Below are 27,016 nucleotides of genomic sequence, written 5' to 3'. Positions count from 1 at the left end.
CCAGCTGGTTAAAGTACTTTCAGTTGGCACAGTCGGGTAGTATACAATGGGATGTATAAATAATGACACTATTCCCAATTCTTAAGCATTGCTCTTTCTTTTGCGTTGTGAGGTACCAAGTATATTTTACCATCAGGTGTCTGTTGTAGGGAATATTCATCTATTGAGTATGGTTGTCCATCTTCATCTCTTAAGTGAGAAAACACTTCTGCATAGAGGTCTGTAAGGCGACATTTAATGAACGCTAAGCTCCGCTGGAACTCTAGTCTCTCCTGTGCCAGGTGCTCTCTTTGGGCCTGCAGCTGATTTAGTTCTCTTTCAAGGTGAATTATGCTTTCCAGCTTCCTCTTCCTGCAATTCTGAGCTGCCACCTTGTTCTTCCCTCTGCGTCGAATGTCTCTGACCAGTGCTAGTTGAGTATCTGTCAGAGTATACTGTGTCAGAAGCTCATTGAAGTCGTCCACAGGTAGATTGATGATCTTTTCCATGGGGAAGGGGATCTTCAGAGCCATGGCCCGCCGTTCATCCCTGCTCAGCGGTGCAGGGGTGGAGATGCTCCCTTGTGGTTTTGTGTACATGTTATGCTGTGAGCTCCCTCTGCTGGACATTGCAGAATCATTGTACAGGTCACTCAAAGCAGCAGCAGGACCCTGTTGTTTCACTGACCGTAGAGTCAGACTACTTTGTTGTGCATGACATAAACTGGGTTGTGGTGAAAAATAAGATGGATGTGCACCTGAGTGTAAATATGAGTGAGCCTGATTCTGGTAGTCCATAGAGTAATGGATGTGTGCTCTTCTGGCATGCTCGTTCATGCTGTCATGTTCACCATCGCTGTATGCCATGCCTATGTCTATGCTCTGGTAGCCTGGTGCACCACCTGCAGGATTATCTGGGGAGGCCAGAGGTGGACTAGAACCCAGAGACAGACCAGAGTCTGACTCCATATCATCAGCTGAGCGGGCTCGTGCGCTTTGTCCATGTGTAGTCCAGAGCATGTGCCGACTTAAACCCTGAGAGAGGCAGGCGTTGGCTCTCCTGTGCCCTTGACTGGTACCTGAAATGTTCATTGGTTCCCTAAGCGCCATGAGAGAGGGCTGAGCGTGAGAGATGGGGAGCATTCTTTGACTCAGCTGAGATTCAGAGTTTCCATACATTGCTTCTGTGTTGCTGCCTAGACGGTGACAGGTGGGCACCTCTTCAGAATAACATCCATCATAATTGTCAGCGGTGCTCATCTCGCAAGCACTAGGAGGAGGAGGAGGTGGAGGAGGCTCGGGATGGGGCTGAGATATCCCATACTCTCCCACAGGGACCATCGGCTCCATGGTTTGGTACTGTGATGTTTCATAGGAACCTTCACTGGGGACTTCAAACTCCTGTAACAAAAACACCCAGGTATGACTGACAGGCACAAACATATTTGCCTGAATTAAAAATGACTTAGGGCAATTATTACATTCACAAGACCTCAGTAAATTAGAGGGACACTGTATTTTGCACAATTCATCTGGTCTGCTGTAGAACAGAGTTTACCCCCACTTCAGCCTGCCACCCGTAGCCCATGAAGGGCTCTCAAAGATGTGATCGGGTTTCATTTAGAAACAGATGGCTATTGTGGAGTGCAGGGGGCCGCTAGCAACATACAGCCTGCCCCCTCTCACAATCTCTTCATCCTGCCATCACTCAAACAGACCATTGTTGCCCGTCTTACCTGAGTGTGTTAGTTTTCAACATAATGCATCACATGGAAATTATACAGTATGTTTCTGTTGATCAAAAATGAATACATTTTCTATCATCATACTTCATCTGTTTTGTTGTCACACCTGGCACCCAGAATTACAAACCTATATGTTAAAAATTTATTAATAAAAGTACATTAATGCCAAACTCTGAGTGCACACATTTAGCTGATTCCTGTAGTGAAAACAAGTAGCTTAAATACAACCACTGCAGCAGCTAAATTTTATGTCATGACCTTAAAAAATGCACATATATCAGATGTTTTTTGTAGCCACCGAAGCGTCTTTTCGGCTTCATTTTCTTGGCCGGCTAAATGGCATTTGCATCCAGAATTTGCAAGTGGAATCTATCCTTCCCCTCCATCCGTGCAGTGTTTCCTACACCACTGGCTGCTACACAACCCCAAAGCATAATATTTCCATCCATAAATAAGTGCCACAATGTTCAAATGTTGCTCTTTCTCCTTACATACTTTTGGTGATTGTGGCCAAAGAACTCAATTTGTAACGTCTTCGTGCGTACTGAGCGACTCTGGCTTCACTCAAATGTTGCTTTAGACTTTAGCCTTTTTGATGAGGTTGCAGGTAAGGTTTCCTTCCTGATGACTCCTCCATATAGACTGTACAGTGGAACGCTGCACCAGTACTCCTCTATCAGCTAAACCTACTGCTTCTTTGCAGTCATATGAAAATTTTGATTTCCTTTGCATTTCTACTTGGCACACGTTCAGTTTCATTTTGCTTCTTACCTATAACTGGTATTTCCTAATCAATCAAGTGAAGTTTAATGAGTTAAAACTTAAGGGACTCTTGTACTAACTTAAATTATTTTAGCGTTGAACATTTGCAGAAAAGTTTCTTTTGTTGTCTCTTATTTTCACCCCCAAAAATCAAATATCTCGGGCTGCTCAAACGTTTTGTGCATAACAATCTCCAGAGATTGTAGCTCAAAAAGGACAATTACTTTAAGTTTTAAAGAATATGCAGGTCAATATATAATTGTGGGACTTTTTGTAACATAGTTGACATTTTTGCTGTTTTCAGGCCTAAAATCAACATGGCCGCCTATAACCAAACACCACATGGCATTTTTAGAGAAAGATTCTTCTAAAATATTATATATACAACTGAGTAAAATTGAAATTGAAAGTTAAAAAGATATTGCAGTAAACCTGTTGACATGCCATAAATCCACATTTGACTCACACACTACTTTATATTAAATAACTCAGAAAGCCTTGGAGTCTTTTCTTCAGGAGGAAATGACATCATGTGGAGCAGGTCATGTGATCTGGGATTAACACACTTCCTAGAGAGGTGTTTTTGGTAATGGGCAACTTAGTTGAAAGTGATTTCCCGGACACAGACACAGTTTGTTATTTTCCATTTTAAAATTTGATATATTGCCAAAAAAGAAACACCTGTCATGATTATCTCAACTTAATAAAAAGAACACAATCAAAACTATTTTTGAATAAGTTCATTTTAGTACTGTTAAGTTAACTAGAAGGTGGTTGTTATTAAATTGGGACGGTTATTTAGTTAACATTGTAGTGACATCCAGTTATTTTTCATTAATAAGTGATTGTTTCCATAATAAATAATTATTAAATTTGTTGAGACATGATCATATTGAACATAAATACATATATATATATATTTTAAATTTAAATAAAATTGTATGCAAGATATATCCCATGGACTTCAAAAGTCCCTCAATTACATCTTGACCCATGCATTTGCTGAAAAACAAATAGCACATGCACCTCCATGACAATAAGACATGCAGTGTTGCAATAAGGTATACACATTTGTAGCTGTGATGAGTAAAGTAGCTATTTGCAGCAAAAGGGGGGAAAAATACTAGAAACTTTATGAAGTGCACCCAGTGTATCACTGCTATAGTTACCTGCAGCTCTGTGATGGCCATCAGCTCCTGCCAGGCCACGTCCATCTCCGTGTCCTGAGGAGCTCCATGAGACCTGACTCCAGGGAAATTAGTTTGCATGGACACTCCTCCACACAGCCTGCCTGGCGTAGCTGCTACCTTGTATTGGGACAACAAATGATTGGATATTATACTTAAAAAAAAGAAAACATTCATGATTCTATTAGAGGCTTGACTTTGCACTGAGGTTTTCCTCTTCGTAGACGGACCTACCTCACAGGTTCTCCTCAGAGGGAGAACATAGTTGGCTGTTGAACACATTCAGGAGAGGCTTTTGCTGCAAAAAATCAACCTGGTGGAAACACAAAGCAACATGTTAGTATCACCAACCAGCTTCTGAACAGTAACAGAACAGAAATAAAAAACCCAACAACACACATTTAGTCATGTATAAGCGAACCGTTAAGTCACACCACGCCTTCCGACACAAATTCCTTTTAGTACATTACATATCCATCCTGCTGGTGCTAAATAAATGACTCGATGTTGAGAAGGTTCTTTTGGAGCTCATAAAGAGTTCAGTTCGGTTGACCTGACTCCTCCCATGAGCTATACCAGGGTGCAGTTTTGCCAACCCCTGATAAGACAATCTGCGGGAAAACAGCATGTTCTACAAGACACACTGGGGCCTGATGGCTGCTTTGGAAGTTTTGGTGTCCAGCTTATATATCGGTAGTAATTATTTAGCTCTTTTAACTGAACTAGACAACATTGTAATCTTGCTATATTCTACCTGTATTTCAGAATATTTCAGTACGATGTGGTCATTTGAATTAAGAATGAATTAAAAACACTCATATCCACCTGTCACACACATGTATGTGTACGTATATGTACACTGACAAACATAAACACACTCCGGGCCGTGCATATAATCATGCACTGTATGTTTTTGCTCTCCTGCTGTCTTTATTTTGTTTTGTTTACTTGAATCAGTTGTAACTTCTACAACTGATATTCTATTTGCCATGTTATTTAAAGCTGCATTTAAAACCTGAACCAGGGAGCAAACATCTGATGCACTGCTTCTCTTTATGTAAGCCGTGTCACTGATAAAGAAATGAATAAACAACAAAAAGCAGTAAAAAATACTCCTAAACATTGTAATGCATGGTTTAAAACTGCTTTGTTTTGTGGATAAATCACAATTGTTTGATTGTAGCCTTTCAGAATAAATGTCACTCTTCAAGTTTGAATGACACTCTTCAGACTGTATTGTTCTAATATATGTATTTGAAAAAGCAGAACTCTGTCCATCAATACTTGCAATAAGTGATGACATTAAGCGGCATCCACTAGCAATAATACAGACACTATTTTGAATGAAACAGCCTGCGAGTAGTCAGTGTCAAGGTGTGGTTGACTAAAACTTTGAAGTTAGAAATACTTAAAATAAAAAAAAAAAAAGTAGAGTAGCAAACAACAGCCTGTGTGACACTGAGGAACCATAGATCACAGTTTATCTCTTTGGGTGTAGCCTTCGAAGAGGCTTCAATGGTGTGCATCAATTAAGCTGATTTAGATCTGAAAAAAAAGTTAAAAATGTGGTGTATCCCAGTATAAGACACATGTTTTGTGCTAATTCTTTCCTCTTGGTAATAGAAATATCCATGACCAAGATTTTCCTAAACCAAATGTGTTTTTTTAAGTTGTTATTTTTCATTTAGAAATGACACATCCAATGTCTTTTTGTTTTTTACTGAGCTTCAAAACAAATCCTGTATATTTAATGCTCTGTTAGTTATTATTTCAGTGAAGCCTGTTTGTATGTGGTTGTTTGCCATCGCCACATCTTAGTTATTTTATAAAAATTATATTCTACTATCACCAGTAATGTGGTGGTGAGTTTCCTAAAGCTTTTTCATTTACTGTCAAAAATCAAAATTCAACAGGAAGAACTTCAATCAAACTTTTTCAGAATTGATTCCGCGAAGTTAAAGTTTAAATAAACAAAACATGTAAATATATTTAAATATATTTCTTGTAATGTAATGCAAATCTGCATTACTAAAAGTATTCTCTACAACTTAAATCCCACTGTTCCATAGCTTCATTGTCTTACATGATGATGTGTAAAGCCTTTCTGTAAAGTGTTACATTTACTTCAGTATAATACAGTAAATAATTCAAGTGGGAACATTTCAGCACAGTGTTGGAATAAAAACCGCGAGGTAAGACAAATCAGTAAAAAAGGAGATATGAATGAACATACCTGAGCAACATTCTCTGCGTCTTCAACAGGTGATGAGTGAAAAAAATCACACTCTTAAGATGTGAAGCACAGTCCTGGAGGTGAGAAAAAGAAACTTCTGAGTGCTGCTGTTACTTTCAACAGATCACAAGAAGTCAGTAAAACACATGAGGCCTCCTGCTCTATGTCTCATTCAACTGTGTGTCTCTCTCTGTTCAGCAGCACATACAGCCACCGGCATAAATGGGATGGCTCAGTGCAGACAAACGCAATCTTCCTGTAAAGCACCCACACCACAGTTTTTTGCACTCTTGTATCCTTAATAGCACACTTGCACCCCAACCTCCAAATTTCCCTTTTGCCCACATGACAAACCACAAACCAACAGTCTGGCAAACACCACGGCAATTTTTCTGTCAGTCCACAGTGAAGTAGGTAGATGTTTACAAATCCAAAAAACACTGTAAGCAGTTTTGATTCTAATTGTATAATGACAATACACATAAAAGGAGCATTTTCAAACAGCTAAAAGTGAGTGAAAACTAGCCGTATGGTTGTCTCTGTCCGGGCCAAAACGTACACGAACAATGTCCTCTCAAATCCTCCCAGGTGAAAGGTATGAGGAGTGTGATGTGGAGTACCTGGAGTCAGAGCCGGTGTTGCAGAGAGGGCCCTGTTCGAGCAGGGGTGGGTTGGAGGCAGGATTGAGACTTAGTTTAGCAGAGATGGAATGTACACCCTCCGACAGGTAAGAAAGACTACATTGTTCCTCTATCTGGCAGAGCAACCGCCAAGGGAGAGAGAGGAGCAGGGGGAGAATGGAGGGGAGCGTGTCTTACATAGCAAGTGACCATTAAAATCCTCAACAAAAAAATCCCCTCGCTGCCCTGATCTGAAACACTGTGAACAGTGAGCCCCACAAAGGCTATGTGTTATATAGAACTGGCCTATTGTGCAACAGCTTTCACACAATTACTGATTATAGAGATATGGCATATTTATTGTTTTAATACATATTTATTGTCTTGCACTGTGATAGATAGCAGTGGCAGTCCATCTCACGGTGACTAGGATGATTTTGGAACTAATCTGGATCACATGAAATATTCAGCACCTTTCATTCGCTCTAACAGATCCCCTACTGTGCATATTGTGTTGAACATAGTGGATGGATTTCATTTTTAAAAGCACTAGTCGATGCTAACAAATCATTTGACAGACATACTGGAATATGCATCTGTTAATTCAGCTCCTTTGGCTGCAACATACAACACATATTAAGGCCTTCTAGGTGTTTAAAACAATAACAGAGTGTAAAATAAGCATGCATGTAAGTAGAACTCCCTGCTAATAAGAGATCACATTTCCTTACAATCATTCAGTCATAAAAAAGGCAGCATTGTGCCACAAATGCAAACAGTGTATTTAAAATAAGCAGCTACGCAGACTTTCTGAGAAATACGAAGCTGAAAAGAAATGTTGCAATCACTTCTCACCCTGAATTGCGGTGGGTAAACTAACTTAGACGCCGTTAAACAGAAAACATGCATCTGTATATGAGACCAACTGATATAAATAGATGTGATGCGTAACTCTGAAAGCTGATCCTCTCGTTTTGCCTCTTTTAACACCAACATGCTTCACCAAAGATTACATTTGTACAACAAAACAATAATACAGGAAAAAGCTCAGTGATTCACAGCAGCACCACACATCTTATTTGACATATGTTAGGATGTACAGCAGTTATGCGAAGATAATTAAGCTTGGATTAATTAATGCAAATGATTGTGCTGAATATTAACCTGCAGCTGCATTTTATTGTGAAATAAATGTACATTTTAGGCCTACGGTTAATACTCTCAGTGAAACACTATATATATATTCAAAAACCCTGAGAACGTGGAAGCCTTTGTCTGGCCCATTACAATATCACATCCCACTGAGACATAAATCACAATGTTTTCTCTGTCATTGTTCTAAGATGGAAAAAGTAGGTGGCTGACAAAGTCAAGAAAGGTGAATGTCTACCAGGAATCAAAGAAGGGACTTCCCAACTCAAGTTCCTAGCACCCAGCCCCTGACTCAACCACTGCCACAGCATGCCAAAGAGCACCCTGTTATTACTGCGACCACAGCGGTTTTGAATCTGGACACAGTTCCCAGGTCAACGCCCACATTCCCTGTTTGTGTTTGTTTGCTTCAATTAGTCTTTGACATCTCTGCTTTCCAGCTTGCCCGAACCTCTCAGGGCTGTCAGAGTTTACATATTGTGCACCTCAGTGCTACAAACAAGTCTACTTCAAAAACAGACCAGACGTGTTGGCTGGAAACTGCCCACAGTTGACTCAGTGGGGCTTAAATGCTCAATGACCACTAGACTGTATACAGGGCTGTGTGAAATATAATCTGAAATTAATGCCTAAACATGTTGACATGATTCTTCTTCTCTACCCCATCTACAGTATGTGTGTTTCTGTTTCTGTGGCATTTAATTTGTTCATTAAAAATAGAGGAATTGCGGCATCGTGGGTTTTGTTTTAACATCCAGAAAACTGTATCAGACAGGAGTGGAAAAACCACCTCACTACCAAACAAAATGAGTGTGTGCATTGGGGTTGTGGTATCAAAAAGGGAATATTTTTGGAGTCAGCTTCTGGGAAAGGAAAAAAAAAGAAAGACAGAGGGCAGATGCAAGTGTTTTTCTTATATTAGTTATTAACTAGCTGCGATCTTGACGTGAAATATGAAAATGAGGACTCATTTTACACAGTTAACATTTGAAATATAATTAAAACAACACTGCAAATAAAGGAAACATGGTACTGATAAAATTTGCAATTGTTTGACTGGACCTCAGCTGAATAGGTCTGTCGAACAGTGAACAGTTTGGCTGATATTCAGTTTCACAAACAGACTTATTTCTCCCACAGACAGTATTAAAGATACACATTTCAATTTGTACTGTGATTTTTTTCAAAGGAATTAGTTGCAAGATGATCCTTTTTGCACACAGACCACCTCAGAGAATCACGTAGGCTGATAGAAATGTGGATTTAGAGATAACCTTTCCATTGTTGTCCCTTAAAGTGTCTGTCATGATGGTCACACATTATCACAATCTGAAAAAGATGAAATGAGGAACCTAAATATGCAGCATCATTGTTCTGAATGTCTCAGTAAGGCCTGTCCTTATCTCAAGATGTTTAAATTAAGATAACGTCTTGCAACACCAGTATTGCATTTCATTTTTGTCTGTGCACTGACATTATGTACGTGATGTTAGAACATAGAATAACAAAAAACAAAATTACCCATATACATAATGTTTCTTGTCTTTGTTTCAATTTTAGTTTGTGTTAATTAATTGTTATACATACTGTGTGTCAGTGAGTGTATTATATAAATGTTCATAGACCCTTGTTATAAACACATGCACACACACGCACGGACGCACACACGTGCACGCACACGCACGCACACACACACAGAGGGAAGGCAGGGAAAGGAGGATGTTGGTTGGCGGAAGCTCTGCTTGATGCTGATAAAAGGAGCACTTGGTTCTTAGGAAGGGAACTGCTAACTGTTGTGGTTGTTGGCATGAGCTGTGGAGAGAAGGGCTGCCCATATTATCACACCACTTCACCTCTGTTGCTATCTTAATATTATGTTTTATTCTTTGTATACATACGCTAGTAATGTATAGACAAAATTTGCAAAACTTGAACAATAAGAGACATATTAGCGTTAACAGTTCCTCATTTGCTGCTGTGCAGATTTTCAATTTGTTCTTTGCCTGTTGAATATAGATACTTATATCTATATACAATGTCTTTTAAATCACTATCTATAGTATGGTTCCTTTTTTAGGCTTGCCAGTGCACCATACAGCAAAGTAACATTGTTATTTTTGTATGCTCATTCATCATATATGTTGATTCATCTTTCAGCTTTCATTCACCACCATCGCTAAACTCTGCTAGTCATTGTCATCATCACTGTGATGCTTTTTAAACACATATATGTTCAAAAATATACTTTACATCTCGGGTGAGATGGCATGACTGTGACATCTGAAGATCTTTTAACCTTTAAACATGAACAAGTTCAAGGCAGCACGTTTCCTCTCTAGTCGAGGCAATTTTGAAATCTTAGTGGCTGAATTGTGTAAACATGGCGCAGTATTGCAAAATTTCATGGTTTCCCGCAGTCCTGTCGTGAACGCACATCAAAACAGTTTGTATCTCTTTACTGTACATGTTCTGCAGTTAAATAAAAGCTGCACAGTATTTGCCTTCCGATAATATTTGAAACTCAGGGCCAAAAATATCCTACAGTAAGACCAAACAATGATGTAATATATGGAATGAGATAGAGGGAAATCCCCATCAGCCTGGGTTTCCAAATGTTTCCCAGAAGTGGGAACTAAGATAATTGGCGTTGGTTAAATGTAGGAGGATCCTGAAAAAAGATGCTGATGAGTACGAGCAAGCTAAAATGGCTTGTAAAACGAGAGATTTCTGGTTACCATGCAGTCCTGAAAAAATCTTAAAAAGCAACCACTTTAAGTCAGTGAACTCATAAAGTACCATTAGGTTTAACTGCCTTATTCATCGCAAAGATTTAAACTTTAAAATAAACCACTCGGTGTGCCTATGTACAGATGCCTAAAGGCATCAACTACGTGGAATTACAAGCTTGGAATTAAAAGATGAACTTTAGCTGTATGACAAAAGAAATAGAAGGTTGGTAAATTATTGGTACAGGAGACAGCCTAGAATTACAGACATAGGTGGAGAGCATTTTTCATTTTACCTAGGAATCATTACAGAGTTGAAAATTTACCCCCCAAAAAACAAATGCATCATATGTGCTGGATGTATTTTATGAATATCCATATTTTCTGATCTTATATATACACATTTTAGAAAGTATTTCTCTGTCCTGGCTACCGGCAGTGCAGTGAAGTGATCTTTGCCCCGTACGTACAACGTAACACGCGCTGCGTCAGCCAATAGAAAAGAGCCTCATTTCCTGTACGTGTTACGTAGGCTGCTGTTAGCTTGGTAGCTGGTGTGCTAACTAAAAAGAAGATGGATTCTCCCATACTGGTAATGTTACAGCATGTTACTGTTCAGACTTTCGCTCATAACTAGTTCACATTGTTTCTCTTCTTGTGATTTCCTTCTCGATATATAGCCATTTAGCGAGCTGGCGACATAGCTTGACATAGAATGCTAGCAAACGTAAGCGAATGAGTTCTGTTGGCTAATCAGCTAGCCTACCCGAAGTTAGCTTCGTATATGTTGGTGATGTGGAAGTGTCATGACTTCCATACGACTTCGCAAATAACGATATATACTTAAATATTACTTTTGTGTCTCTGGTTGCACTCCTTTTGTTAAATTCACTCGATGTTTTGTCCTGCACTGTCGCCCTTTAAGAGTTTGTTTTTGCCGTTTCGTTTTTCGGTTATGTTAAAGGATATGTTTTATGACTGAATATCATGAATGACACTACATGTGTGTACATCAAAGTCAGTGCTTAATATCTGCTACCTTTACAGGAACCATCCTTGTACACTGTCAAAGCAGTTCTAATTCTGGACAACGATGGAGACAGGCTTTATGCCAAGGTATAATATTTGGAATTTATATTGTGCAGTTACACCTACTGGTTAAATATTTCTGGAACATTTTCTCACTGTTCCTGTTGGTCCCAGATTTACAGCTTTATCTTAAATATTTAATCTGCTAATATATTTTGGAAGTGACAACAAATCTATGAAAAAACAAAACAACAATGAATTACAGTGAATTGATTAAATTTGATAGTTGTCTGTGGAGTTTAAGCCTAATACAACATGCACAAAATAACATTTTCCTTTATTACCATGAATTTTGTGTGCTGTAGTGTATTTTGAGTTAATCACTCGAACACATTGTCCCAGTGCTGTGGTATACTCCTCACAAGTGCAGTATATCCACAGCTAAAATTAATCCCTAACAGATGCAGCCATTTGTTTCTGCTTGAATACCATTTGCTAAATCAATGCTGTAGTGTAACAAGAAATTATCACGCATTTCTAAAAATAATAAAACCAAACTTTATGACAAGTTTCGAATAGAATTTCATTTTCAGCAAGAACAAATCAACTTCTGATTGAGTGCTTTGGATCGTGTGGGAAGCTCGAAATTATTGAAAGAATGCCTTACTGTTTGTTAGCAATCAGACAAGAAAAAGTATCACAAACCTCATCCTTTAAATTAAATTTTGTCTGATGGGGGTTTTAAATTTAGTTTATTTATTATCTAGACATCAAAAATAACAGCTCTTATTGGAATCTGTCTACAGTATTATGACGACACATACCCGACAGTGAAGGAGCAGAAGGCGTTTGAGAAGAACATATTCAACAAAACACACAGGACAGACAGTAAGTAGTGTTTCTCATATTTAAGACTGTCGCTTTTTCTCAGTCTATATGCCTAATAGTGGTGTTTTTTGTGCCCCTTTAGGTGAGATAGCATTACTTGAGGGCCTCACTGTTGTCTACAAGAGCAACATTGACCTCTTCTTCTATGTGATTGGAAGTTCACATGAAAATGAGGTACTTTTAAGTTTTTTTTTAAAGAACCATACGAGTTAAAACTAAAGTGTATAGTGATGAGAGAAATCACACAAACGTTAATCTGTCAGTATTGTTGCTAATCTCCTCCTGTATGAACTTTCCTAACGGTTTAAATCTTATTAGAGCAAATAGTAAATTTTGAGCATTGATATTTTCTGTCGTATATTAATTCCAGAGTGTGAAAACAATTCCTAGCAGACTTTCATTTGCATTTGTTATAGACTGACCTTTTGCAACTGTGTTTTTTTAATGTTTCATGCATTGCAACTTGGTGTTCACATTAACTTATGACCCTGCTGTTCATTAAAATATCTGAATTTAAAGTACTGGTAATTTGCACTTTAATATCCTTCCCTTTTTTCTGTTGCGTGATTATATTTATGTATGCAGCAACTCCATTGGAGATATATGCTAACATCAAAAAGCAGCTTTGCACTTGTCATGCTAAATTTGTGTGTGTGAGAATGAGTAATTTTTGTCTGTTATTAAATTGGGCATTAGTGAAGCGCTTCATCCGCGAATTAAGAATAAATTAGAGGCTGTGCAGATTTGATAAGGGTAAGAAAATTAAAGAAATTGAAATAGTGTGTGGAAAAGAAAGGAAAATAATGTCAACTGAATTCTACGAAATGCAGTTTTTTAAGTGATTATTTTCCTCCACATTCAAATCATGAAGCATTACAGGGTGTTCATTAGTTGTGGAGAGATCCTAATGTGTTCTTTATTTTCTGCAGCTCATGCTTATGGCAGTTTTAAACTGCCTGTTTGATTCGCTGAGTCAGATGTTGAGGTAAGTCTTGGTAGCCGTTATTCACAAGATTTCAACCAGTCTTCTTCGGACGTCTAAAATGCTAAGCTTAGCATGCATGTTTTTTTTAAATTGTGTCTTTTAACATGTATGTCTCTTTAACTCTGCAGGAAAAATGTTGAGAGGAGAGCTTTGCTGGAGAATATGGAGGGGCTCTTCTTGGCCGTGGATGAAATTGTAGACGGGGGGTCAGTAACCGAGCGGCATGAGTGTTTTGATGCTGACTCATCCTATGTAAAGCAGACTAGCGTTTTACTGCAGCCTTTTTCTCTAAATACTAATTGTCGGTTTGTCTCTGTGCATCTCCTGCAGGGTGATTTTAGAGAGTGACCCACAGCAAGTTGTGCACCGTGTGGCTCTTAGAGTAAGCTCCTGTTTTCTCAGAAATATTCAGCTAAGCTTAATGCTGGTTATGTCAAACGTAAATATAATGTTGTTGTTCTTGTAGGGTGATGATGTGCCTTTGACCGAGCAGACAGTCACCCAGGTAAAAAAAGAGACATGCCTACCGTGATGTTCTCGTTGCTATAAAGTTTAAAAGATCCATTAGTTTATTGACTGTTAAAACACATTACTTCAGAAGCTGTGAATACAAGGGCATTATTATAACGTCATTCCCCTCTGCTTGTAGTTTGTCACTTGACTCTAGGGTCTCATATTTTGCATTGTCTTGTATATACAGCAGTGTACATGATTACTAATTATTCAGTGGTGAGGTGGTAGGTAGCCAGCGGTGGTTCCTGTCTTTTAGCTCTTACAGGAGCCTGTCTGTGTGTGTGAGCTCCTCTTGATTAATGTTGTCATTTAAGAGGCCTAAGACTGGCTACCGCCATCCCTCCTCTGGCTGTGATTAATGGCTGTGCTCAGTCTCCATGCTTTATGGTTATGATTCAGCTTTCATTCAATGAATTAAGATGATTAATTAGGTCTTGCATATTTCTCTTCATTTATCACTTGTTCATCTTTTTTCCCCAGTATTTTGGCAATTATGTGCAACTTTTTTAAAATCATTGTTACTTTTAACCTCTGCAATGACGCTACTTGTTTTCATTTTGTTCTGTTCTGACAGTTTTTACCCCCAAAGGGTTTATCTCATACTGTAGCCATTCTTTTCACTGGTCAGTACATTTAAATTTGAATTAGACGAAGCTATTTTTCTTCAACAGGTGCTTCAGTCTGCCAAAGAACAGATCAAGTGGTCACTTCTACGATAGAGTCATGCCTGCACCAGTCTACCAGTGAGCCGCTGTTCAGCCCAGACTTAATGGCACTGATCCTCATACTCCTTTTCCTCTGATTTCCACTCCTTCAATCAATGCTGTGAGGAGCACCAGTGACGGATCCAGTCACACTCCCTGGACTACTGCTTGACAAAGTTTCATTTTCCATTCATTTTTCTGTCTTATTTGTGTTGACACAGGCTTGCGTTGTACTCGACACACGGATAAGATGCGGTGTGCATTCCAGTAACGGCTGGCCTGTTTTGTTTTGTTGGAACTTGGGTGTTTTTTTTTAAAGCAGTGTATCTATCTACAGATGTAAAATGCTAATGAACACCATCATAGCCTGTGATAACATTCCATGTGTCTCCTACAACAAGAATTGTATCCTTAAGGACACCATCCTGTCACCTCCAGATTACTGTAGAAAGAATAGAGATGCTCTCGTGTTCTTTAATTTAAATTGATGTTGTGAATTAAAAATTGTACACCTAGTACTGTAGTCACATAGGTATCATAGGTGTATGCTTTACATTTTTTTTTTTTTCTGGGGACTTTCCATCATCAGATACATTTAATAAACGTTTGTTGACACTGGCATGTGAACAGCTTTGATAATTCTAACCGTACCTGCCGTGTTGTGTCCTCAATCAAAATGTAATTAGCTTTGAAGAGTTTGTGTTTCCGAATTTCAGAACTGTCATACTGTACACTCTTTGTTCCTCAAGACCTCAGCGGGAAACATCTACACAAATGCAAGGGCTCCATCTCCTGGTGTCGACAGCAAAGTACAAGGCAGAGGTACATAAATACTGTAGTGGAGACTCACTCATGCAGTTATGATCTGGAGCTTGCATGGCACTGTGTACTGTGACATGAAGATAAGTTTTATGGAGACATACTTGATTCATTTCTTCACTATAGAGAGCCACTGTGTGCACCATGAATTGTGTGCTCCCATGTATGCACCCCCACCTTCACACACTAACCTCATACACTCATTTGAATGCAAATGAAGGATACCCTCCAGAGAGGAATGGGTATGAGAATAGGCACTACATCATGTTGGTACCTGATGCATATTACAGGAGTGTAAATGATCTATCTGCATTCTTCCAGCTAGGTATCCCCATATGTTCCCATTCTGATCACTTGAAGATATTCGTTGCCAGCAAGAGATTTGTGTTGCCTGTGCAGCAAACAGACCGAGCCATGCCTAATTCAAAGCACATTGGATGGCAGGTCTTGTTACAAGCTCATGTCTCCTCATGTCTTTGCCTGACAATCACACGATGCTACAGTTATTTGCATGCTGTAAAATGTCTGTTGATCTGTGCTGAAAGTCATTAGGTTGCTGTTTGTAACCTGTCATATGCGGGACGTTTGCCAGTTTTTGAATTTGTTATCTATATCGAAATAGTTTGGCTCAGATATCAAGGAGAAAAACAAAGTGAAGTTAGATAAAGCGATGTAGAGATGTCTCATCGTGGCCTGGAGGACTTTTTCGAAAAGATCACACGTTAGTTGTAATGTTGGAAGGCAGACGGTAAATGAAAGCATTTCACCCTTTATTTGCCCCGTGGGAAATTTTAAACCTCTTCCCCTGGAAAATAATTGGTTAAATCCTGTGAGAAAATGACACTGAACGTGTGAAATGCAGTGCTGATATTCTGGGATTCTTGCATTTTTAACTGCTTTTGTGTGCATAATGAACATTAGTACTTCTCTTGGAAGGGACATATGTTTATGTTTTGTACCTGAATCAAGAAAAGAACACCTGAAACATCCTAAAATGCTCTCTGTATGCTGTTTGAAGAAGAGGTGTGTATGTATTGTTGCCTGGATGCATGTGGGTTGATGTTTTCACCTAACACAGACTAGTGTAGTCAATAAAACTGTTATTGGCTCTGACCTGTGGACCTACAGTCTTGGCTTTACTCCAGTTTGTTTCAATCCTTGAATCTGCGGCTCTTTATGGCTGCACAGATAGCATGAATGGAGGCTGTCTTGATGCTACTGACTAAGTGTTTTGCTGGACAAAGAGCAGCAAGAAAGGGAATGCTAATAATAAATGGACTCCATTATTGCACCAGTTTACTGTTATCGCGCCAGTTTGCTGGTATAATGAGGACAGCTTATGTCTCAGTGTGTGGCTTCAATGAAAGGGGGGATGAAGGTTAAAGAGGACGAGGTTAGCAGAAGTAGACAGCAGTAAATGTAATTAGATGAGATCCCAGCGAGGGCACTGCAGGGAAGAGAGAGGGTTAAAACAGATCCCACCCAAGGTGCCTGTCCAGACCCTCACTTTTCATCTAGATAGCCCTGCAGCACCATCGGCAGCTCTGTGACTTGCTTTCATCCACTAATTACAGCTGCACCATCATAAAAACCAGCGAGGTAATTTATATTAATTATACAGGAATGAGTATAACAGTTTGAAACGCCATGGCTTGACATGCTGTACATAACATGCAGTAAAATTGTCAGAGACGTGTGGGCTAGAGCCTTGTAATTGATCGATGCATACAGTGAAAGAGTCGCTCTCTTTCTTTTGTGCATGCGTGTGTGTGTGAGAGGACTTTGAGAATTAGAGTCAATAAATTATCATCATCTGTAAGCTTACAGAGTCTTTATGTCATAGTCAATGGGCCCGAGCACCCATCCAATGGCTTGTCCTGCTAAACAGAAACAACACAGGGGAAAACAATGACAGCATGCTGGATCCAGGACAGTAAACGCATTAGAGGAAGTGCCATTATATTGTCTGAACGGGGCAGAGGGCAAGACCCACATGATGTTTAATGACCCACTGCATTAAAATTAACAAGCTATTTTACCTCTACTGTTTTCACATTTCTGTGCAGTACTAACATGCTTTTAATGCAATCTGTAGGAAAAACAACCTCATTTGAAAGGAAGTTTGCCTCTTTGTGGTTTGTTTCGGGTCAACAGTAGTTTTCAATTTTCCAAACAAACCAAACCCCCATCAAATCTACAGAACGGCAGTAAACATAGCATTTTGAAATAGGTCATTGAAGGCTGTTCGTACAGCATGTGGTTGTGTGTGCGTAGAGAAGAGGAGGTATGAGCCCAGGCCTGCTCCCCTTTGCCTCAGCAGCGTTGTGGCAGCCAGACGTGGTTTATGGCCCCAGTTGCCCTCTCTGGGTCTGTTTATGGATTCCCATAGAACAGAGAATCATGGCCACTCCAAGGAAAGCCAGCCAAAAACAACACCTCCACCGCTGCACTCCTGCCTGCCTTTGCCATAACTCATCCTACTATTTATGTTTCTGACCAAAGAAAAAAAGTTTTCATAGTAATGACATAAGATGACTGTAAATTGTGATGCTAATGTTTAATTTTTTTGTTGATGCAAAATAAAAACGTCACCACAAATGTGTCTGGTTTACTGGGTGTCGTTACAACTTGGTGAAAAAATTGTGGGATTTGTTAAGGGAACGTTTTTTTTTTCTTCGAGATGGAATAGCGTTGCTTTGCAGGACCAGTTATTTTATGAGATCTGTAAGATTTATTACATGAAAATGTTCAACTTTGATAGGATAATGAAAATACACCACCAAGGGCACTGTTAATCGAGGAAATATTCTACCTGATGTGTTTTCCCTCTGCTGTTTTCCCCACAGTTCTCTTGTGGTAGGGCAGTGCATTACTCTTTACTGAAAGCATGCTTGAGAAGCGTGATAGGGGAAGCTCTGTGGATGTGAAAATACCCCTTGCTGGCAACGGTTCGATGCGGCAGGATACTGTTGTGTTTCTTCGTGGCTCGATGGTAAAACAAAATCCTGAAGTGCAGTCATTCTGGGTTTTTGCTGGGCTGAAGGGTCAATTCCATAATCCCCTAAAGGTGCACAGCTGGGGCACATCTGGCTCATGGATGGGCTGAACTGGACCCTGGTTTACCCTCCTCCAGACTCTCACAGGCAGGGTGTCATCCTGAGGCCTGCTACTGATGGTGTTGTGTCACGACAGGCAAGAGGTTACTGCTGGTATCAAACAGTCAACATCAAGTTTTGGTGTGGCAATGATGCAAAAGAGCACTAAAGGGCCATCGGTCATTTTGAGTGTAGACAGTGAACATCAGACACAGCTATGCCGGCTGTAAACCTTTATGAGTGTTTCTGCTGGTGTTATTTAGCTGCCACTGCATCCATCAGGGAAACATGCACTCTGTTTCCCCTTTTCCTTCATTTCATGTTTAGTCTTGTTTTGCATGACAAAAAATCCTCTGCATTCTCCCGTCTGTTTTACTACAACATGCAAATTTTTGTTGCAGGGGCTAAAGAATGTAAAGGAAATCATTTTCTGTGGCATACCTCTAAACCATCAGTTTGTTCCCTCCTCCCTCTGTCGTCTACTCTTTCTCACTTTCTCCCCTCCCTCCCCGTGGATTCCCCAACCACACCACAACACCGTTAACAGAGCGGCCCTGACAGATTTATTGCCATCGTCTTTCCATTGGCCGCCAGCGTGACAGCAGAGATTTAATGCTGCCTTCTCATTGGCCAAGTCCTGACAGGTTAATTTATGGGTGCACTGTGATTTGATGCCTCCTGCCTTTGAAGTGAGTTACAGCTCTGTGGCTTATAGGACACAGAAACGGTGTCAGGTTGCAATCGTAAAATCTTATCCCTGAAGGGAGGTGGCACTGGAGTATAATAGTCCTTACATCATGAGAGCAGAAGAGACCTTCCTGTGAGCACAGAGGGAGAACAGAGAAATGTGTGATGGGATTTAAAAAAAAGAAAACTGCCTGGTGTCCATCCAAACACCACAAAACATCACAGCAATGCCAAAGAGCAATCTGATCAGTTTGCAAAGAGATGGAAAATGGGAAAATCGTGTGATTGTGCCTGTCTGCGTGAATCATTCTGCCTTTGATATCAAGTTTTCTACCTCTCAAGTATTTTCTTTCTTCTCTCGTTTCTCATCTTTTATGTTCATGAGGTTTTTGGTTGAGTAAGAGGTCAGAAGATCCTACACAACAGGTTAAATCTGTAATGCAAAGCTGATCAGCAACAGCAAACTGCCAAAGTCACTTTGGTGTCTGACTACCATATCTGCTCACTGCAGCTCCAGTGTTCGTGCAACACCATCATCTATCTGCAGCCAATCTCTCCATCAGCCTAACAGTCTATCCTGACAAGATCAAGAAGAGGGAGAATGTGGCCCTGTAACAGCCTTGACCCATGGAAATATCTAAGGGTAAATAGCATGGCTGCCCCTGCCCTGTCTATAAACCTCTGGCGAATTCATGCATGTTTCCCTTGGATATCAAATCCCTCTCTTTACTCTCTCACTTCACACTTGAGGTTGTCTGTTCAAGTGGAAAATTGTTGGACAATAAAGAGACTGAGGAAAGCCCTGGACTTGCCTTGTCAAGTGGGATTGCATAATTTCATAAAAGGCCTTCTCTTGAACTTAATAACTAGGGGTTACACAGCGTGCCCTCTGACAATGTGCCATGTAAGAGAAAGAAAACAGGTTTTACATCTTAAAGAGACATGATCCCTCTGAAGTCGCACGAGTGATGGATTGTTTGTCGGGGTTAAGACAAATACCTCTGCAGAGCGAACCATTACGAAGACGTCTTTCTTAAGAATCATGCCATTAGCAGACCTTCATCTTTCCTTTCCTGCAGTTTTTAATGCTTTTACTGCATGACTGTGACCAGTAAAATCACTTAAAGGGATTTTGTTAACCTAATCTACAGGTTTGAGACCATGGAATAAGCTTTGTTGAAAGCTGATAAAGTCACTCCAGATAAGCTAAATGTGTTACTGATTTAACATAAAGCTCATGACTTCCCTGATAAATAATCAGTCTAAGGCAGAAGACTACACCCCTGTGCAATGTCATGTAAATATCAAACAATTCAAAATCACTTTACAGTAATTGCATTACTTCTAAGTTGAACTGTATTTTTTCAAATGCAAAATATAAAACTTACAGTTTATAGTTACTGTATCACAAACACAGACCCACAGTAGAAACCCAATGCAACTAAAATCAATGTGTGCAACATTCATTTCTGAGATTCAGATCGTTAATTTTTTAGGTATTTTGTATCTCCTCCTTTATGTTTAAACGACAGAATCATTACCAGTCATTCTTGGAATTGAAGATACACTATATTGCCAAAAGTATTCGTTCAACCATCCAAATAATCAGAACCAGGTGTTCTAATCCCTTCCATGGCCACAGGTGTATAAAATCAAGCACCTGGGGATGCAGACTGCTTTTACAAACATTTGTGGAAGAATGGGTCGCTCTCAGGAGCTCAGTGAATTCCAGTGTGGAACACCTGTGCAACAAATCCAGTCGTGACGTTTCCCCGCTCCTAAATATTCCACAGTCAACTGTCAGCTGTATTATAAGAAAGTGGAAGTGTGTGGGAACGACAGCAACTCAGCCACCAAGTGGTCGGCCACATAAACTGACGGAGCGGGGTCAGCTGATGCTGAGGCGCATAGTGCCAAGCGGTGGACAACTTTCTGCAGAGTGAATCACTACAGACCTTCAACTTCATGTGCCTTTCAGGTTAGCTCAAGAACAGAGCTTCAGCAGAGAGCTTCATGGAATGGGTTTCTATGGCTGAGCAGCTGCATCCAAGCCATACATCACCAAGTGCAATGCAAAGTGTCGGATGCAGTGGTGTAAAGCACGCCGCCACTGGACTCTAGTGCAGTGGAGAGGCCTTTTCTGGAGTGACCAATCACGCTTCTCCATCTGGCAATCTGATGGACCAGTCTGGGTTTGGCGGTTGCCAGGAGAACCATACTCGTCGGACTGCATTGTGCCAAGTGTAAAGTTTGGTGGAGGGGGGATTATGGTGTGGAGTTGTTTTTCAGGAGCTGGGCTTGGCCCCTTAGTTCCAGTGAAAGGAACTCTGAATGCTTCAGCATACCAAGACATTTTGGACAATTCCATGCTCCCAATTTTGTGGGAACAGTTTGGAGCTGGCCTCTTCCTCTTCCAACATGACTGTGCACCAGTGTACAAAGCAAGGTCCATAAAGACATGGATGACAGAGTCTGGTGTGGATGAACTTGACTGACCTGCACAGAGTCCTGACCTCAACCCGACAGAACACCTTTGGGATGAATTAGAGCGGAGACTGAGAGCCAGGCCTTCTGGTCCAACATCAGTGTGTGACCTCACAAATGCGCTTCTGGAAGAATGGTCAAAAACTCCCATAAACACACTCCTAAACTTTGTGGACAGCCTTCCCAGAAGAGTTGAAGCTGTTATAGCTGCAAAAGGTGGACCGACATCATATTGAACCCTATGGATTAGGAATGGGATGTCACTTACATTCATATGCGAGTCAAGGCAGGTGAGTGAATACTTTTGGCAATATAGTGAATCACATTTCTAAAGAGATGTTCAAAGACTGTTTATTCCAGCTGCTACTTGCTGGAGGGGCAGTGTTGCTCTGTCTTTCCTTTTACAATACTCCATAAATGTTGTGTGATTTTGGTAGTATGTGTTGGATTGTTATCATGCTGGAATATTTATCTTATGCTAAACTCATGCAGACTGGGAGTCTACTAGTACTTTGGCACATCTACAGACATTCATAGTGCCATCTATAAAAGTCATCTTCAAAACAATTTTTTGTTCTAACCCTCGCTCTCCCACCTCTGTGCATCACTATTGGTAGTCCAGGTCAGGTTCAAGTCAACATGCTTGACTAGATCTGATCAGAACAAATTTATGTCTGATCAAAGAACATGCACTGTTCTTCAGGCTTATTTTCATGTTACCAAACAAAATTTAATCTTGCATTTTTGTTTTGAAGAGCCAGCAATGGTGTCACAGGTATTAGTTTTCCATTAATAACCCATGTACCTTTCACAAGTCTAAGGCAGTCAAACATCTGTTTTACAGAATTAGATTGTGCAAATAGTGTACTGTTAATGATGTCCATTGTAATGCTGATATGTGGCATCATAGCTCGTTTATACCGGCAAATTACTGCGGCAACTGTGTTTCCATAGATTTTTAGCAGGTCACTGATCTTCCAGTATCATATTCCACAGCTGAGAGGTCAAAGTTGAGTTGATTCTAATGTCCACAGGTGATTTTACAGCCCATGCTCACACAGTTAGACAAACTGGAAACCAGAGGTGCACCCAAGTTTGTTTCAGTGTTCACAAGATTTCTAACTTGTGTGTCAGTGATCACAGTCATATTCACATTGGTTGCACTGTGTTTCTACTCTGGGGCATGATTTTTCAATACAGTCTTTTTAAAGAATTTGTTTTTGATTATTTCAATAATGCAAGCAATAAAATAAAGCAGTCATTGAGAGGTGGTAGCACTTTGAATCATTCCAGGTTTAGGTGATCTTGCACAAAGATGTATTCACTTTTAATCTGTACTGTATTTCCCCATAGGGCAGTGGATATCTAGCCACTCTGAAGCCCAAATGTGGTATTTTTAGTGAAGGAAAAGGTGACATTCTAATACTAGAGAGATGACAAAGTTGGTCTTCTCATCATGTTTTAATTATAAGCAGCTAGGTTTAAATTCTGTAACCATGCAGCTGTTTGAGAAAAAGCATAGCAGCCTTTTGAGGTAACTGCTAAACTAATTGTCAGCGTGCACTGTCAGGGTATTCTGAAAGTTGGTATAATTCATTATGATGGGGACATGGACATATGTAGCAGATTTCACGGCAGTCTGTTTAATAGTTGTTGAGACATCTCACTCAAAGCAAATGTCTGAAGGCAGGATTAGAGGAAGTGCTCAGAGATCACAAAACTCAGTAGGATACAGTGCCTGGGCAACAAGGATATCTGAAACATTTTGTGCCAATCCATCCAGCAGATGTTGACCGATGACTGATAGCGCTAGAGGAAAAGTCAGGGGAAGTCTTTAGGATTCGTCCTCCATGGAGCATGAATGTAAAATTTCATGCTGTTGAAATATTTCTTCTGGGCCTTAGACACGGACTGACATTGCTATCACTAAAACTGTGCCACTAACATGGCTCAAAGTGGCTTAATCTGTGTAAAAAATGTACTAAAAGGGACTACAGTTCAGCTTCTGTTTCACCAAATCACCTACACAGATTTGTGTAACAATCAATTCAAATGCTGAACAAGAGCAATCCGAGATTTCTGACCTCCGCCAAGGGAAGATGATACGAAGTTGGAAAATCTATATCCGGATCCAGAATCCAGATCCTTAACCGGATCAACACAAAATTTGAATGGAGTCTTCCCTGGGCCAAGATCCACCTCTGGTGAAAATTTCATGAAGATCCGACAAGCGGTTTCCGAGAAATCCTGTCCACAGACACGCACACAGACAGACAAATAAATAAACGGACCCGATCGCATAACCTCCTTGGCGGAGGTAATAACTAGACTTATCCAAAGCTATTTTTTGTTAGGGGAAAACTGTGAATAAAGCTGTGAATTTGCTCAGCTCATTTCACCTGTGCATTTGTTTGCGCTAATAACCATATAGTGTCAGCGCCAAAGCCTGTTTAATACCGGAGTTGATGACTGTGTGTCACTGTAAACTATATAAAACTTTAACAGCAGTGTTACTGTGCCTGCTATAAATGATTATAAAGCAGATTGTATGAAAGTAAAAGTGTGTTGCCCATTGTACTCACTGACTCAGAGAATCCTGTAAGATCAGAAGGCAGCAAACCACTGAAGTCTGTGATGCTTTCAAAGTGCTCTGTTCAAACGTGTCCCAACAAGCTGTAGATTAATAGGGTGGCGTCAGGCCAAGGCATGTTAATCTATCTGTTGAGGCTAAATGCACCTCTGCAAGAAAGTGCTTCTTACACAATCGGTACCCATCCTGTCAAGGGGAATGTGGATGTCTCTTAGGCCATATAAATCTCAACAACAAGGTCCTGCACGACTGAACTTGATCTTAGTGAGTACATCTGCATACTGTCGAGGTGAAAATAGTAGCACAGGACGCTCAGCAACATCTGGGCCTCCTCTTCTCTCTCTCCTCTCTTTGTGAGATCTGTAAAGTATTAACATCTCTGAAATAGCAGCAGAACATTTTGATAAAGAGTTCTTTGAAATCAGCAGCATCTCTACACTTACATTTGCCCGTCAGTTCATGTTGGCAGCCCTGTGTGATGCAGCACATTAGGAACCATTGCGAAATAGCGATTTTAACAGCAGATATTTTGGTTTGTCATTGCAGGAAAAGCACAAGGTTGTACAAATAACTCTGAAAGTGACTTTGCCCTGTTCAAGCCCCTCAGTAAACCAAACCAAGCACATCACCAGGACCATAAAACTGAGGTTGCTAATTGAAATTTACTTGAAAATGCTCAAATTTGTCGTGTTTAATAGGTTTGCAGCAGGCTTAAAGTTTTTCTTTCTATCCATCACCTCAAATCTCTTGTCCTGTTTCCCCTTTTCTTTCTTACAACCTTCATTAAGCCAAATAGCAAAAAGGTACATTTAAGATTTCATTTTGTGAGTTTGGACTTCACTTGAGGTTCATTTTCAAATATGAATATTCATGATTTAACTATATCAAAATGCAAGTAGGCCGAATTCAAACGTTTCCCTTGTTACACCTCAAATGGGTGATAGCTTTCGCTCCTCTTCTCCTCTGTTATTTTTTTGAGTACTGGGACTGATATACAGAGGCTAATTAATCTTGTTGAGCTACACTAATTAGAAAAGTAGCGGCAGACATCTGAATATGGGACACCTTGAAGCCTGACGTGCCCGAATGTTCCCATCAGAGATGTTTTGGGAAGCAGGTGGCTGGCAGACATCCCCTTGGTAAATCGTCTACATTTACAAAGATTTTGGAAACCCTGTAGACTCTGTTTATGCACTAACTTTGTGTACACTTTGGAGGCCATTTCGTCAATCTCTGAATGGTGTAAAATGGCTGCCATTTGGGGAGACTTTAATTTCACACCACTAAAAATCTCATTTTGGTGCATGATGCCTTTTGGTTATAACATAGACCAAGATTCAGCCACATAAATAATTTATCTCTGAATAATAGCCCCTAGTATTTGAGAATATTACAATATTTGGTAATCATTAATAAGTAATACGTTCACATTTTCACTGCTCATTGTTTGATGAGAACTTTAGATTTATGGCAAATTCTTTCACGTAATATCAAATGATTACTGAGCAAGTGTGATAAGTCAAATTGATGTTTTTACTTTCATGCTGACAAAGTTGGTTTAACATTAAAATGCATGAAAGAGACAGAGTGCACCAACAGAGACGTGTTCACAGATAATTTGCTTAATTTTCGTTTTCCCGCTTTACATTTCTGCGGTGAACGCTCGATTCGTGCTTCTGTGTGAGTGTTTAAGGACGTGTTCACTGAGGTGTCGAGGAGAATGGGAGTAACCCGGACAGAGGAATTGAAATTTTAATGATGAGCAGCACCACCACGCTGACGGCCATGGAACACCTCAGACAGCTTAAATATCACTGCTAATTAACACAGAGAGGTGGGCTGTCACAGGCATGATGGATGTTCGGAGGGGGCAGAATGCTGCTTTCAACCAACCAGCGATTCCTTTATTAATCAAAGCCTGAGATGAAAAGGCTCTCCCACACCTCGGGGAGAAGGAGATAGCAGGAGCTATTGTTGGGAGGGTTTCAATCATTTGCACTGAGCCTGTGATGGGTTTGATCAGGGGGCAACCAAACATTTGTAGGAGACAGAACGTTTCTGCTGCTGAGCACTTGTTTTTGTAAACCTCTGAACCACCCATGTGTTGACAGAGCCACAGTATGCACAGTCAGCCGAGATTTACTGGTTGTTGGGAAAATTTCGGTTTGGAGGACCTATTTTTTGTATTCCCCTGACAGGAGAGGTGAGCATGTAGAGAGCCGGCTATCAGTCTTAGAGAGAGCTCTCCTCCCTGATAAAGTGAACCAGACTGAGGACGAGGCAGCACTCCCACACTTTACCTCTGGACTGACTCCATGATCAGTCTGTCTCGCAGAGATGATTTCGAACCTGGATGATTTCAGCACTTTGTGCATGAAGATGGAGTGTTATCTCCCCCTCACTGATCTCCTCCCCATCTACCTCACTTAAGGAGGTCCATTGTTAAGTGCCGGGGGCCTGTGGGTGCTGTAAATCAGGCTGCAGAGGGAGGGGATGTCTCCCATGGGGGAAAGCGCACACTCCCAGCAGCCTTCAGGCTGATCTCATCCTGCCTATCCTAATGCTGTAATTAAAGAACTGGTCAATAGCAAGGAGGAAGGTGCTAAAGGGTATGATCTGCACTTCCTAATGTACAACTGATGTGGCAATACCCACAAAGGTAGAATTACTGGGCAATGCACTTGAAGAAATTCTTTCCTCCTCTCTGAACAATGTGGGTATCAGCTACGGCGACACATAGTTATGTCTGTTTGATTGCCCACTTGTACAATAATATTTCTTAACAGAAACATTCGAAACAAATTATCTCTGAGACTGAC

At 40.3% G+C, this 27,016-nt stretch overlaps 2 protein-coding genes across 3 annotated transcripts; one reads left to right on the top strand and one right to left on the bottom strand.

Annotated features, from left to right (window-relative positions):
- Nucleotides 1-18: 18 nt before the first annotated feature.
- Nucleotides 19-4,160, bottom strand: nfe2 (nuclear factor, erythroid 2). Of its 2 annotated transcripts, none has more exons than XM_022211336.2 (3): nt 3,907-4,160; nt 3,655-3,792; nt 19-1,379 (listed from the first exon to the last, which is right to left on the bottom strand). In XM_022211336.2, the coding sequence occupies exons 1-3, from the start codon at nt 3,952-3,954 to the stop codon at nt 69-71; spliced, it is 1,497 nt and encodes a 498-aa protein (XP_022067028.2). In that variant the 5' UTR covers nt 3,955-4,160; the 3' UTR covers nt 19-68. The 2 variants fall into 2 exon arrangements, with proteins under 2 accessions (XP_022067028.2, XP_022067029.2); XM_022211337.2 differs by having other exon boundaries at nt 3,655-3,788.
- Nucleotides 4,161-10,856: 6,696 nt separating this feature from the next.
- Nucleotides 10,857-15,140, top strand: copz1 (COPI coat complex subunit zeta 1). Its single transcript, XM_022211333.2, has 9 exons — nt 10,857-10,995; nt 11,451-11,519; nt 12,239-12,320; nt 12,403-12,494; nt 13,250-13,305; nt 13,434-13,511; nt 13,636-13,687; nt 13,772-13,810; nt 14,490-15,140. The coding sequence occupies exons 1-9, from the start codon at nt 10,978-10,980 to the stop codon at nt 14,535-14,537; spliced, it is 534 nt and encodes a 177-aa protein (XP_022067025.1). The 5' UTR covers nt 10,857-10,977; the 3' UTR covers nt 14,538-15,140.
- The last annotated feature ends 11,876 nt before the right edge of the window (nt 15,141-27,016 follow it).

This window comes from Acanthochromis polyacanthus, chromosome 6 (assembly GCF_021347895.1).
Source record: "Acanthochromis polyacanthus isolate Apoly-LR-REF ecotype Palm Island chromosome 6, KAUST_Apoly_ChrSc, whole genome shotgun sequence".
NCBI lineage: Eukaryota > Metazoa > Chordata > Actinopteri > Pomacentridae > Acanthochromis > Acanthochromis polyacanthus.
Note: the sequence above shows the minus strand (reverse complement) of the source record. Positions and strands in the feature narration are given on the sequence as shown.